This window comes from Ursus arctos, unplaced genomic scaffold (genome assembly GCF_023065955.2).
Source record: "Ursus arctos isolate Adak ecotype North America unplaced genomic scaffold, UrsArc2.0 scaffold_4, whole genome shotgun sequence".
Taxonomy (NCBI): Eukaryota; Metazoa; Chordata; class Mammalia; order Carnivora; family Ursidae; genus Ursus; species Ursus arctos.
The window spans coordinates 2357624-2371841 of NW_026623056.1; the positions used below are offsets into that span (position 1 = coordinate 2357624).

Consider the following 14218-nt stretch of genomic DNA (forward strand, 5'->3'; position numbering starts at 1 on the left):
GCCGGAGTCTTTTAACAGTAGAGATGCAGAAGGGAGAACAAGATCATGAAGAGAATACCTGCTGACCGCAGAGCCAGTTGCTGTGGTGGTGGTATTAGGTGGATTTGGGGTAGTCAAGGTACTCTGGGAAGAAGAGTTACTTGAAAGTGTTACAACAGCTGTTTGATTTGAATAAATCTGCGTGGGTAGGAGCAGCGCCAGAAGCAGTAGGCCCCAGTCCAAGCCTGGCCACCATTGCTCAGCCCATGTCTGCTCCTTCAGTGTCAGTGTGCAACGCGTCTCATTGGATGCGGGGTGAGTGGAGAACTGCTGGCTGGGGCTGGCGCAGGAAAGGTGCCTCAATCAGCATTTTAAAGCCAAAACTTAATTGTTTAGAACCTGCTGGGCCCTTCTTAATCAATTTATGACAGCAGAAATCTCTGTAAAATAGGCGTGGCAATGGCATTCACTTATGTTTTGTCGGAGCTTACGCATTGTGACTCATTACAGCCATGGTCCCATTTGCCATTTGAACATAAAGTACTTAACATTTCCTATTTCTCCTCTACACTCACTTGCAATCAAACTAGTAACAAAAAAAGAAATATAGATTATATATATTTTGGTAATCCTTCAATTACTCTGTTCAGTAGTTTAAATACACTAAAGATTTTTAGCTTTTTTTTTCATTAGTTAATATTTCAACTTGAGGATCAAGCAATAACTCATCTTACCATATTTCGCAGATTCTTTGCATTTAAATGAACAGGATGTCAGGAAAAACAAAAATGAAACAAAAGATGGGATTTCTTTTGTAGGTTTTATTTAAGCTATATAATCCTTTACTTTTCCATATAATGATTTTCATTTCCTATTTTACTTCTGAAGCAAAAATATTTCCTTTTGTAGCAAGAGTAACTTATAGAACATCATTTAATCCTTTTGTTATCTCCTGAGCTTGTTTCACTGATGAGTTTGCATTAGTTCTATGTTACTTACACTCACTTGGGCACTAAAATCTTCTAGACTAAACACAGAAAGTTCTGAGTTTACCAAAGTTAATTTTCAGATTTGGGTTTTACCCAGTAATTCTGCCCCATTTTATTATTTTTAAAAATTTTGTAATGACACTCTAAGTTCGTTTCTTTTAGGATGCCTGCCAATTTTCATCATTATGCTGATGATTTCCTATCTTTTTTGCCCAATATTAAACAGCAAATAGAAACACAATTTATGATCCTAATCAGACAGCAATCTATTTGCTTCCGTATGTGTCAACCACATTTAACCTCTGCCTTTCAATTCCATTCTGGTATCACTGCAGATCCAGTTTTCTTCTGTTCCTACTGCTCTTTCCATTATAACATCTTGTTTCTCATTAGGCTTCAATATCAAAAACTGAAAGGTTATGGAATGGGAAAAGAAAATATTCACATTTATCTCAATCCTGGGATCATTTTCACTGCTGTCATATGCTATTCAAGGAAATCATTTTGATAGATGATTAATAACAATGAAGTGTGTTCTACCAAATTCCATTTCCTTTATAACCTGTTTTGATTTTTCCTTCCATGAATATATATTTAAGATAGAATCTATTTTTAAAAAATAAGAGATGCCTTTAAAGGAAAAGTAGTACAAACACGGGTTAAGATGGTGTCAACATTATTAATTTGGTGACCTTCCACAAAACTATATACACTATTTAGATAAGCTAGTATTTGATAAAGTGGTTTATCTTCTTTCCCTAAGTAGCATTAAATTACCGATATAATGCATTATCTTACGAGGTAGGGGAATACTCTCCATGTGCTTACAAAATATGCCAGCAGAAAAATGCTCTCTCTGATTAAGTTATAATAAATTGCCAAAATCATTAAATGCTGAAGCCTGAGAATAAAGTTTTCAACACCAAGTTGGTGTGGAGCCCCAAACTGCCAAAACTGGAGCACTACAGAAATTTAACAGAGGTCTCTAACTTTCTCAATTTACAAGTGTTCTTAGTGCTAAGAAAATAGTGGCTATGTATTGAGTAGTTAGGTTCAAATAACTTAGTAAGTACTTGTGTCCTAACAATTGTCCTTAAAAAATACACAAATTGAAAGAATAACATTTTATTTCATTCTTAAATAACCATGATTACTTATTAATGAGATGCATTCACCTGTTGGGCACTACACAATTTCTCAAATGTTGGAATTAGACTGGATCCTCCCATCCTCATTTCCTATTGGACACTGATCTTCTTGTGGTGCTTTTTATCACAGCAATGGCCAAAATTCTAACTTCACAAAAATAATGACATCACTGAAAGGAATGTAGCCCAATCTAGTATGTTGAAATTGCACCTAGCTACCTCAAGCTAGCATAGTTCACACAGTATCAGATGTTTAGTATCGTTGTGTTCCTTTAAAGTTTTAAAATAATTCATGGCACTCTTCTGAGTTTGCTGTGGGACCCCAGGGTGCCTCGGCACCTAACTTGGGAAAAACTCTGTTAGTATCTTCTGGCTGAAATCCTGATTAAGTTCTCCTTCTTTTTCATTTTAAAAGCCTTAAATTTACCCAATTCCTCTGATTGACAAAATAAATAGATCTGTGCTTAAATTGGAGACTTTTAACTATCTGTACCTTCAGGTTTTCTCCCAGAATACAACCTTAATTCTGTGGGGATCCAATTTCTACGAAGAATCCAACTGTGAGAGAAAACTATCCCCCAAAGGCAGGAACATCCACTCTCATGATTCAGTGATTCTCAAAGCACAACCTATCAGAACTTTCCAGAGGAGAAAAGAATCAAAGAGAATAGGTATCTTAAAAGATAATATTCATTAGTATTTTATCTTTGGGAAAACAATTTTAATCCTTTTTCTCATGATAATAAAAATAAATATTAAACCTTGATAAATGACACTTGTGGTCAAAGAACTGGAAATATGCACATATATTTTAGGGATATATGGGTGGGTAAGGCATTTATTTTATTTATTTTTTGAGAGAGAAAGTATGAGGGGAAGAAGGAGAGGGAGAAGCAGACTCCCCGCTGAGCAGGAAGCCTGATGCAGGGCTTGATCCCAGGACCCTGGGATCATGACCTGAGCTGAAGGCAGATGCTTAGCCAACTGAGCCACCCACGCGCCCCTGGGTGAGGCTTTTAAAATCTTTTTTCAAAAAGTTGTAGTTTCAAAAACATAAAAATCTTCATCTTTTAAATGCATACCCTTTTAACTCCATTTGAAATTTAACAAATTAAATATGATAATAAAAATAATAAAAATAAATCAATGCAAAACTGACTAATTTGTTTTCCTCTCAAAATAACTTCCACTTTCCCCAATTAACAATCAGTGCCATGGATAATAAAATTTATCCATATGTTAAACCAGATCTATCATAGCCACATACTTTAAACATATTGTTTGCTTTTAAATTGTACTTTAGTGTTAAAACATCAGATTATATGTAAGGGTGTTTATAAGAAAAAGCTTAATGAAATTCATTATTTTATCTCTTCTAGAAATGACACTGAGGAAATCATCTACTACCTCAGACAGAGTCCTCCTTATGATGATCCATAGAAGAAATTTCTCTCTGTTCTTGATATCAGAAAAGCTAAAACTGACTTTTCCTTATAATACTATATTGTGCAACAGGTCATCTTTCCTTCCTTTGGCCACAAAGAAAATAGTCAGCAAGTTAGCTTAAAATAGTTTCCATCATGCCTCCCTAATAGCCAAATATGCCATTCCAGAGCGATACTGAAGCTCAAAGAAAAAAGAAAAAAAATTGATGGTGTTGCTTCATTCATTCTCTTCATTAACCCAGTGATTTGTCAGAACATATTTTAATTAAGCTACTACATATATATACATAGGGGCAGCATTTTAAGAGTATTAATCACATCAAAATAGCTCTAATACAATACACGCAATGTAGATTATTGTGGTGAGGTAAGAGAGATGTCTAGTGACATTACCTCTGCTGGCAGTTAAGAGTGGTATCAATAAACTACCTTTGCCATAAAAAGAATTCAAACTTGATGGATTTATAGTTTTAATCCAATAAAACTTAATTATGAATTTATTCTAGATTTAAACATTAAAATACTTTACCTGAAATATAAGTTATTTTAGCTATTGATGGGAACAAACACACAACAAGTAAATAAAAATTGAAGTTTTGGGCACCCTGATATGTACTGGGAAAGAAAGCGGTATGGATAAAGTTTTATATGAAAGAATGCACCCAGGGTGTAGAATAGGGCTACCTAATAGAAATGTAACACAAGCAACAAATATCATTCATTCTAATTTTAAATTCTCTAGTGGCCATGTTACAAAACTAAAAAGAAATACGTGAAATCATTTCAAGAGTACATCCAAAATATTATCATTTTAACATGTAATTAATATAAAATACTTAATACTAAGTTATTTTACATTCTTCTTCTTATAGTAAATATTCAAAATCTGGTGTGTATTTTATACTTGGGAGTACAACTCAATTGGAACTGGCCACATTTTAAGTACTCAAGAGCAACACGTGCCTAGTACTTATCAAACAGTTCAGGTCTAGAGACAACAAAAAAGTTCACTCTGAGTGACTTGGCTGTTATGTTTGCAAGGTGCCCTTAATCTGACCCCCACACAGGTCTTGTTTTCCCATCAAAAATACTGTTTTATACTTATGTTCTATAAGTAAGCAATATGAAAAACATCTTTTTGAATTATAATTTTACAAAAATTTTTATTAAGTCAAATAACAGAAAAAGAAATTCAAAAATATACCCTAAAGATAAACAGAAAAGACACCAAAGAAGTCAGTTCCGAAGCACAAAGTGACAAAAAGATGAATGCTAAGGAAACAGCATTTGTTTCAATTCACTTTGGAGAAGTGTTTTAAGCTTTACGGAGTACACTAAAACAGACATCAGACAGCCAAAGAGGTTTTCACTAAAAAGAAATAAGGTGGCAATTACCACATGGTATCCAGATTTATATACAACATACATTTTAATCATCATAATAAATTACTTGCACCTCACCTTAATGAAAGCTGCTCTCAGTGTCTGAGCTGCAGACAGGTTTACTCGTTCTAGCTGCAATATAAATTTTAAAACTCTATTAATATCAATTTCCTTAGAAAAAGCACATTTCTGATATTCCATTCTATAGTAATAACACTGATACAGCCATCATTTGATCAACAGAAATACTGGCTAATGATTCTAAATCACCTTAATTCTTCAAATACACAGGTCATCTAAAATTTTCATTAGAAACCATGAGAAATTAAGGGACGTACGAGTTCTTATTTTAAAAACAAGACACACTCTACCTTAAAAGTAGATTTAAGATAAGCACAGAATGCAAAATACTATCAAGTCCCTACAGAAAGAATAAGCACATTTTCTTCAATTATTAAAAACAGGGTTCAAGATCAACTCTCAGTGCTCTGCTGCAAGTATAGAGCAAACTGGATGTGCACTGAATAGAAAATGATCAACACCAAGAAAACATTTATTATTTAAGATTCTTTGTACTCATTACCTTATTCCTTTTTAATTATTTTACAGTACTTCAGCCAGGGATTAAGCTGAGGTTAGTCTATTTTATTAATTAGCAAACGGCACTGACAAAAGGTTTGATACTAAATAAAGACTGCAGATCATCTGTCCTCTATATTATCTGGATTAAAAAAAGGTTACCTAAAATACTGAATCAAAAGTTCAATACCAAAGCTTTTAATTTTAATATCAAATATGTGAGGTTTATAATTTTGAAAGATACATGTCCTTATTATATACTTAACAGAATTCATTTTTCAGTGAGCCAAAAAAGACATACAATTCCATTAAAAAAATGCCATTTGTTGAAGAGTTAACTGCTAGGCTTAAAATAACCACCTTCAGTTAGATTCATATTTTTTTAATCCCTAAAGATTGGGCTAATTAACGCAATAAAACTCAATATATATATATATATATTTTTTGTTGTTGTTGTTGTTGGGGACAATACTGAATGTTCAAAAACAATGCTGACTTTTACAGGATTTTTATGCAAGTGGAATCTTTTTACAAAAATCTTATAAACAAATCATATCTCACAATAAATATTCCTTTCAATCCCTCAAGGCAATAAATTGAAGTTTTCCTTTATAAACAACATATATACAAATACACATATCTAAGGAATGGCCTACACTTTATTAAATCAATTTATTTTCTAAACAAGACAGAAAAGCCAAGAACCTTATCTCCCTAAAAGTTATGCACCTTAAGCAAAAAAAGCAACAAAAATGTGCCAAGATAAATACTTTATCTCCAGAAATAAATAATAGGCCATGTAACTCAGTTTTTAACTTGGCTTCTACAAATCCAGTAAAATCTAACATTGCCTTAGTAGATAAAAGGGAAGACACAAGAGGACCAGGTAGGCAAATACAGCAAAAAAGCAACTACGTAAGTTTATAAAATTAATGAAAATATGCTGCCACAAATGAAAATTTTCTTTTTCCATGGAATTCATTTAATTGTAAGGAATCCTATTTAAGAATAAAATAATAATACAGCTCTTCTGATCTCAAGTTGTGTAAGGGAGGGAGAGGCAGACACACAGGATGAATGTTCCCATTCTGATAGGAACCACTTCCTTATTTGGGTTTACACCACACTCTGACCTCTTTCAACAAGTCAAAGGTCTGAGTCAGATGTGTACCTTCAAGTTTCAGCATTATTAACTCATTCTGTACTGCCCTGACTGGTATGTGAAAGGGTCAAGGCAAATAAAAGAGGCCCAGAAGAGTCAGCGAAGAACTAATAAAATTAGCCAGACAGACATCAGATTTCTAGATTAAGTTTACTTACGTGTATCTTAGAAAAGAAAGGGAAAGGTCAGGCATATACTAAATTAAATCTGTGAGCTGTGAAGCACCTCAACCAGAACTCTGTGGGAGTCATTCTGGGATACATCATATACCCACACATCTTGCAATAAACCCCAGGCTTCATTACTCATATGATATCCCCATTGCCCAGGGAGTACCAGGCATACAGGCATGTATATACTTTTTGAATTGAACTTAATCTCTCATCCATAAATTTATCTAAATTATTCCTGAATCTATTTATAATATTCAGCTAATACTTAGCAAGATATGTTTTTATCTTCCCTAATAAAAAGTACTTCCCTTTTAGATCTTTCACTTGTGATAGATGATTGGATGATAAAATCATGTTCACCTTACCTTTCATGACAGTATAAGGTTCTGGCAGTATCCTAGTAACAGTTATCATTTACTTAGCACCTATAATGAACTTTGTTATGTATTTTTATAGAGAGGATCTCATCCTCACAATCTGTAACTAGCTATCATCATCTCTATTTCACAGAGGCAAAAATTCAGTTTGCATAAATTTACCCAATGTTCAATAGCTAGTATGTACAGAGGCAGGATTCATAACAAATCTGTCTGAAAACCTGTGCACAAGCCACTTAATGCTATCCTGCCTCCCTGAATTCACCGTTTCCAGACTGGCATCCACTCTCTCACTGAATCTCTTCAACTCCTTAAGAACTAACAAATTCTTGAGTTTCTACCATGTGTAAGAAAGTCAGTGTGAGAGATACAAAGAAATAGATTATAGTCCTGGAACCCCAGAAGATCAATTTAAGTAAGCAGCTACATGGAAACTGGTGGGATCACTATCAGCTGAAGTAGAAAAAAAAAGTCTTTATAAAGGTGAGATCTGTGAGGAATGCAGCTTCTTAAAATCACCTTCCTTGGCCACTTGCCCACTTATGGGTTTCTTCGGGGTTGGTAACATACGGGAGTAAAGTTTTTATGTAAGTTTGGAACAGAAAAAATTTCCATTTTGCTTCCAATACTTCCACTAATTAGTCCAGTAATTTTTTTTAGCTTTTGAGATAACAGTTGTTGGCTAGGGTATCTTTAAAAAGCCAATGCAATCATTTCTTAGTAGCAACTGGTTCTGAATTCAAAGGAGGAGGAGGGAACATACGATTATACCTTGCCTTAATGGATATCTGGACAAGGAGAGGCTTTCCTCAGGTCTCAGCCATCTAGGAATTCCATGTCACCAGTAAAAAGGTAAAGGAAAAAAAGAGAATAAGCACAAGAGAACAGGGCAACTAATCTCATTTCATCAAAAAGATAAGGAAAGTGCCTCCTGAAGTCCCAGCTAGAGGGAAATGATAGGCTGGGTGAACCTAACAGCCGGGCTCTCACCCCAACCTCACGTTCTGCCTCCTCTGTTTTGTAAGCTCCTCCTGTAATTTATTCTTGATAGCTACTGAGAGCACTATTAACTGCAAACTTGTCAAATTTAACTCTCTATAATGTTTATAAAAATATTTCAAAAGCTTACACATAATTTTGATTCCCTAGAGAGTGCATTTATTGCATTGGTCCCTCCAAAGGTATCGGTTCATTCCTATACTTATTTTCTAGTTATCAAGCCCATCTCTTACATCTGTAATTAAAAAAAAAATCCATTTAACTCTTTGGTTACTCAAGTTTTATAGGTCTTGCATAAAATCTTTTGAAAGCATGCTTTCTTTTTTTAAGGTCAAAATAATCAGGCTAGTTGGTTCTAAATTATCTACAAATTTTGCTTCCTCAAAATCAGGCATGATTTCTCCATACTGACATCCTTCTCCCCTCCCCACAAAAACTATTGATCCTATTCTTTAAAAGGAATCAAACAGGGCCAAGACACAAGAAAAAGGGGCGCCTGGGTGGCTCAGCTAGTTAAGCATCCAACTTGATTTTGGCTCAGGTCATGATCTCAGGGTCCTAGGATGGAGCCCCTAGGAGAACTTGGCTCCCCACTCAGCAGGGAATCTGCTTGTCCCTCTCTCTATGCCCTTCCCCCTGCTCACATGCTTGCTCTCTGGAGCGCACGCACTTTCTCTCTCTTAAATAGATAAATCTTAAAAAAAAAAAAAAGACACAAGAATAAAAGGTACATCTCTTATGACTCAAATGAAAATGAGGTGAGTCAGGTAAAAAAAAAAAGCTAGAACATAAATAGATGGATTCAAGAGACACCTATTAACTTTTGTGCTGCCACAGAGAAGACAAATGCAGTCATGTGTTTTATACATACTAAATGCAATAACTGTTTCTAAAAATAATCTGTTTCTGGGGTTGCCAAGTTGTCCAGCAAAAATGGTAAACAGAGCCACCTATTATAAAAACGTTTCATTAAAAACTGCCTACGAGAATGTAAAACCCTAAGGAATGATCACAATTTTATCAGAAAATTGCACGAAGACTTCTGAGTAACAGCTCTAACACTTAACTACATGCCTGGTACTATTCTCAGTACTACTATATATTAAGTCATTTATTTCACAGAGTTATGAGAAATAAGTATATTACTGTTTGTCATCAGTTTATAAACAAGGAAGGAAAGAGAAGACTACATAGCCTAGAATAAGGGGCAGAGAAGTAATTCTTATGCAAGATACTAACTGATCACCTCTGGTTGGTGGGACTGCAGGTAAAACTCATGCCTTTACTATGGAGAAGTATGTTTACTATGCCCCAGTTTTGGGGTTTGATTTTTTTCTTTCAATTAAAAAAAGGGATAGTTAGGTAATGTGAATTGGAGAAGTATTCGCAGATTTCATTTGCTTACTGAAAAAATTAAGAGTTGCATATTCTGCTGAGTTGGTAGAAATAACTGTGTTGGATGCATGTGAATAGAATATTAATTACTTATTCAGAAGTACCATTTTTGTGTGATTTATAAACAAGCATAAAAACCCTTGGTGATCTAAAATTCATATTTGGTTGCAAAATTGTTTATTCCTATCTCAAAACACAATACATATTTCTTCAGAAATTATACTTCACCTTAAAACAGTTCCTCTAAAAAGTCATAGGAAATGATGATACATGGTGCATATTTTCCTGGAATGAAGAACTGAACTATACCTCTCTCCTCCTCCATACACAATCAGAAGAAAGTAATACAGTACTTGAGAACCTGATCTAAGACTTGTCATGAGGCTTCCATAAACTATTATTCCATAAGGTAACCAGGAGACCTATTTCACAGTACATTTACAACACATGCAATATACCTGGACTCTGAACTCTGCAGCAGCTGATTAAATAAGAAGCCTACTCCTTTCTCAGCTGTCTCGGCATAGCTTCATTAAGTTTAGCAAGCATCAAACTCCCAGAATGCCATAAATAACTTTGCTTTGTGAGCAGGAGTAACAGTACTAAAATTTCCCAGGTGTAAGGATGCCCTACTATCTAAAAATCTGTTCTACAAGATGACTTTCAGACTACCATTGTTACTACTATGGATATAATGTTAAGGTGAGAATGCATAAGCTTTTTTAACTCTTCCAATAATACACTGTGGAAAAAATTAAGTGTATCATTCAGCTCCAAAGTTAAACATTTATCCCTACTCTGGTACTATTTTCTGTAAGATTAATTTGACAACCATTTTATCTTTAAATCTGCATAGCAGAGAAAAACAGAGCCAAACTAAATTTTAATTTCCCCATTAGTAGATCTGTAGAAAAATCTATGTTTGAACTACAGTCAAATATTTTTTTTAATATTTTATTTATTCATTCGACAGAGAGAGAGACAGCCAGTGAGAGAGGGAACACAAGCAGGGGGAGTGGGAGAGGAAGAAGCAGGCTCCCAGTGGAAGAACTGGGACGCCAGGATCACGCCATGAGCCAAAGGCAGACGCCTAACGACGGAGCCACCCAGGCGCCCCTAGAGTCAAATATTAATGTTTAACTGATTAGGTATCTTATTTTAGATGTTACATTAATACACTGGAATGTCAGACAACAATGCTAGTATTTTATGCCTTTCAACCAAACACTTCACATTTGAAGGCACAATTATTTTATTCCATTCCTACATCAAGTCCCAGATTTCATCTGTATAAAAGAGGAGACCTAATACCACTATTCCTAAAAGCCTATTATTTCTGAACACTTAAAAACAAGTGTTCAGAAATAATTTGTATAAAAAGCTTGATACCATGATGTTAGATCATAAATTCGAGAAATAGACCCTAACAATCTGACACAGTATCTCTCAGTCTGCTACATCTAACCATTTCATTTTCAAATTCAGTTCTAACAATTAATTCTTGAACCAACTATGAAATATTTGGCAACATGTTCTAATTCTGGGCCCATTAACCCACATATTTTTTAGATATCACCTGGCAAGAATCATTGCCTTTATTTCTAGAAGAGATTTACTATCCATTCACAGCCATTTCTTTTTCTTTCAAATTAATTTTTTCTTACACATGAATAAATTAGAAAAGATATCTCAGTATTAATCCCAATAGTTCATTTCATCAGAATCTCATATCCTATATAACTATTTTCCAAAGTCGAGATTCAAATAAAATCCATTTTCCTTATGTAGGAAAAGATCACTCTAATTGTTAGGCAAAAAAACTTCTCTCACTCCTCTTCACTAACTAGAGGGTCAAACAGAAGCTCTGCAATGTAAATTGCCCTTCCTTCACGTACAGACTGAAAATACTAGATAAATACAGAAATGCCGCATACAGCTTGGCCCAACAGCCCACAAGGGTAGCTAGCTATACAGACCCAAGAAGAGGGAGCACCTCCGGGGAGAACTGCCATAATGGTTCTTGACGTCCCTGAGAAGTTAAACACTAATCATCAACATACATTACCTTAATAGTTTCAGTGACTGTCTTACCTCACACCTGGTACAATGATAATTAAATAATATATTTGCTTAAACATCTGTTTAAGATTTTTAAGAACATAGTTAGTTCCCTATGGTTCTTAAGAAGAGGTATAATGCCTTTTTCTTTTCCACATCTCTGGACTCTAGCAGACTACTCAGCAAATAAATGGCTGATGTTTAGTTAATATTTACTAAACAGAACTGAAGCACTTGCTTCCAACAGTAACTGTAGTCTTGTAATGAATGGGTACATATTAGAACAAAATGGTGGAATTGATTACTGGAGTGTTGGCTATACCTGCCAGAGATAGGCAGACCTAAAACAGTGCCTCCAATGCTACCGTATTAGTAAAACAGGGACAGGTTTTTCAAAAGATGCCTCCTATTGCTTCCTCTTTAGTAACAAAATTTCTAAATTTCCCAACCTCCTTTGCAGCTAGGTGCAGTCATAAGACTAAGTTCTTGCCAATGAGATGTAAATGGAAGTCTTGTATAGGACTTTCAAAAAGGTTACTGGAAGGAAGCTGAATTGGCTGGAAGTAACAAGCCACCCTCCTATTCCATTTTTTTGTGCCTTCCAGACAACAACTTAAGACATGATGAATGGCGATTCAGCAGCTATCCACGTGCTGAGGTGACCTTGATAACAGAAAGTAAGCACTAGGATACCGAGTCATAAAAACGCCAGCACTGGACTGCTTACCGCCACAATTTTTATACAAGAGAAATAACTTTTATCCAAGCCACTGTTTTTGAGTTTTCTTTTATGGTCACCAAACCTAATAACACTATTTGATAGCATCTAGAATTTTAAAATGTATGTCTGAAATGCAACTAGGTCTGTGATTTCCAAGTTGAAGAGGATGAATCACTCTCTACCGTCCCCAAGACTTAAGACCACAAATGCATCAAATACATTATTATTAAACCTAATAATGTGGGAGAAAGGGCTTTGAAATCCAGAATCTTACTCTAATACAAATACTTTACAAAAAGGAATAAAAAGTCATTGGAAATAGTGAGGGTTTCCAAGTTACAGCAGGAACAATAAGGTCAATGGTGTTGATAGCTTTATAATTAAATAGCAAAACAAATAAACAAAAAGACCCTAATTAAACATACCGAAAGGCTAAGGCTGAAGCCACTGAATTTGAAATCCTAGATTTTAGTTCTAGGTAATTTCAGGAACACCATTTCACATATCAGCAACTCACTTCATCATTAAAAGGAGGGGAGTGATTAAATTATTTCTAAGGAATTTCCAGCTCTAATTCTCTAACACCTCAGCATTTTAACATTAAAAGAAAAACTGAAAATGTATTAAGTCCTAGAAAATTCCTCAAATAAAAAAGCAAATGCCTCTTCTCTAGAAACTAAAGCAATGGTATCTTCCATTTATCAGTAAAAATATGTTTTGTCTCTACCGACTAGAATTCATCACGGTATTTTTATGCCTGCTCTTCTGGCTACCTAAAATGTGCTCATCCCGAACTCAACTGTCTGTTATTTATCTCTTTTCAATCTTAGCATATATGTCTCATCTTCAATGAGGCTGGTGCTAACCCCTAAAGCAGGTCCTACCTGCTATTTTATTGGACATACCGTTTTTTGTAACTTCACAGCACTTACCACAACTTTCCATTTATATAATTACTTGTAGTCTTTTGTTCAATGTCTGTCTCTCCCTCTATAATGAAACCTCCACGTGGGAAGAAATATATCTAGGTTCCCCCCTCCCCATTGTTTTATGTCCAGTCCTGGTACAATGCCTAACACACAGATGAAATTCATTTACATATTTGTTATATGAAGGAACAAACAAACAAACAAAATTAGGCAGGCAACAAGAACTGAAGAGATCAAATGAGGAAATGTTTACCCGCTTACCTCATTAAACACAGGATACATGACCGCATAGAGGGGCATAGAAACCATGGAAGTGGTCTCAGCTTCATTCTTCATCTCTTCCATTGTCATCCTCATTCAAAAGCCAACTACAGTAGAAAAAGCAGTGCTAAAATGCAGAGGAATCTTCATTCACTGCAGTATTTCTTCTCTTTTTTTGTGATAAAAGAATAGGGCACAAAATATATACTGACCTGGTTAAAAGGGAAGAAAGAACAGAGATTTACTATATTAAGGGAAAACTACAAACACCAATAACTTTTTTTCCCAGTGTCTCTCTTATGAACAGCTGATTTGTTAATATATCTTACTTGTGAAGGTACCCCTGATCAGTAAAGACATCTTTTTTCCTCCTCACACTCAAGAATTTGCCCTTTCTTCAACTAATTTTCCCTCATTAGGTACTAATTCACAAAGCTGTGATTCATGAACCCAGTCATCTTTAACTGAGAGAGAGCGCTCCCTGAAGCACCAGGAATAATCATGCATCTAATTCCATAGTATATATAATCAAAAAAGTTAATACAAGAAATTATCAACAAAGTGTGTAATTATAGCATTTATACATAACATAAAAATATAACTGTGAAATACATAAAGCA

The 14218-nt window shown here is 34.8% G+C and overlaps 1 protein-coding gene across 5 annotated transcripts in view; it reads right to left on the reverse strand.

The window, feature by feature from the left end:
- PDCD10 (programmed cell death 10) overlaps positions 1–14218 on the reverse strand; it is a 43456-nt gene that overhangs the window by 12156 nt on the left and 17082 nt on the right. For 3 of the 5 annotated variants that reach the window (XM_044384250.3, XM_026499137.4, XM_044384247.3), the window contains 2 exons: positions 13599–13705; positions 5023–5076 (listed from right to left, as the gene is read on the reverse strand). In XM_044384250.3, coding sequence (XP_044240185.1) covers positions 5023–5076; positions 13599–13694 — 150 coding nt within the window. In that variant the 5' untranslated portion in view covers positions 13695–13705. Of the gene's footprint in view, positions 1–5022; positions 5077–13598; positions 13811–14218 lie in introns of all 5 variants that reach the window. The other 2 variants (XM_026499120.4, XM_026499129.4) reach the window with 1 other exon arrangement.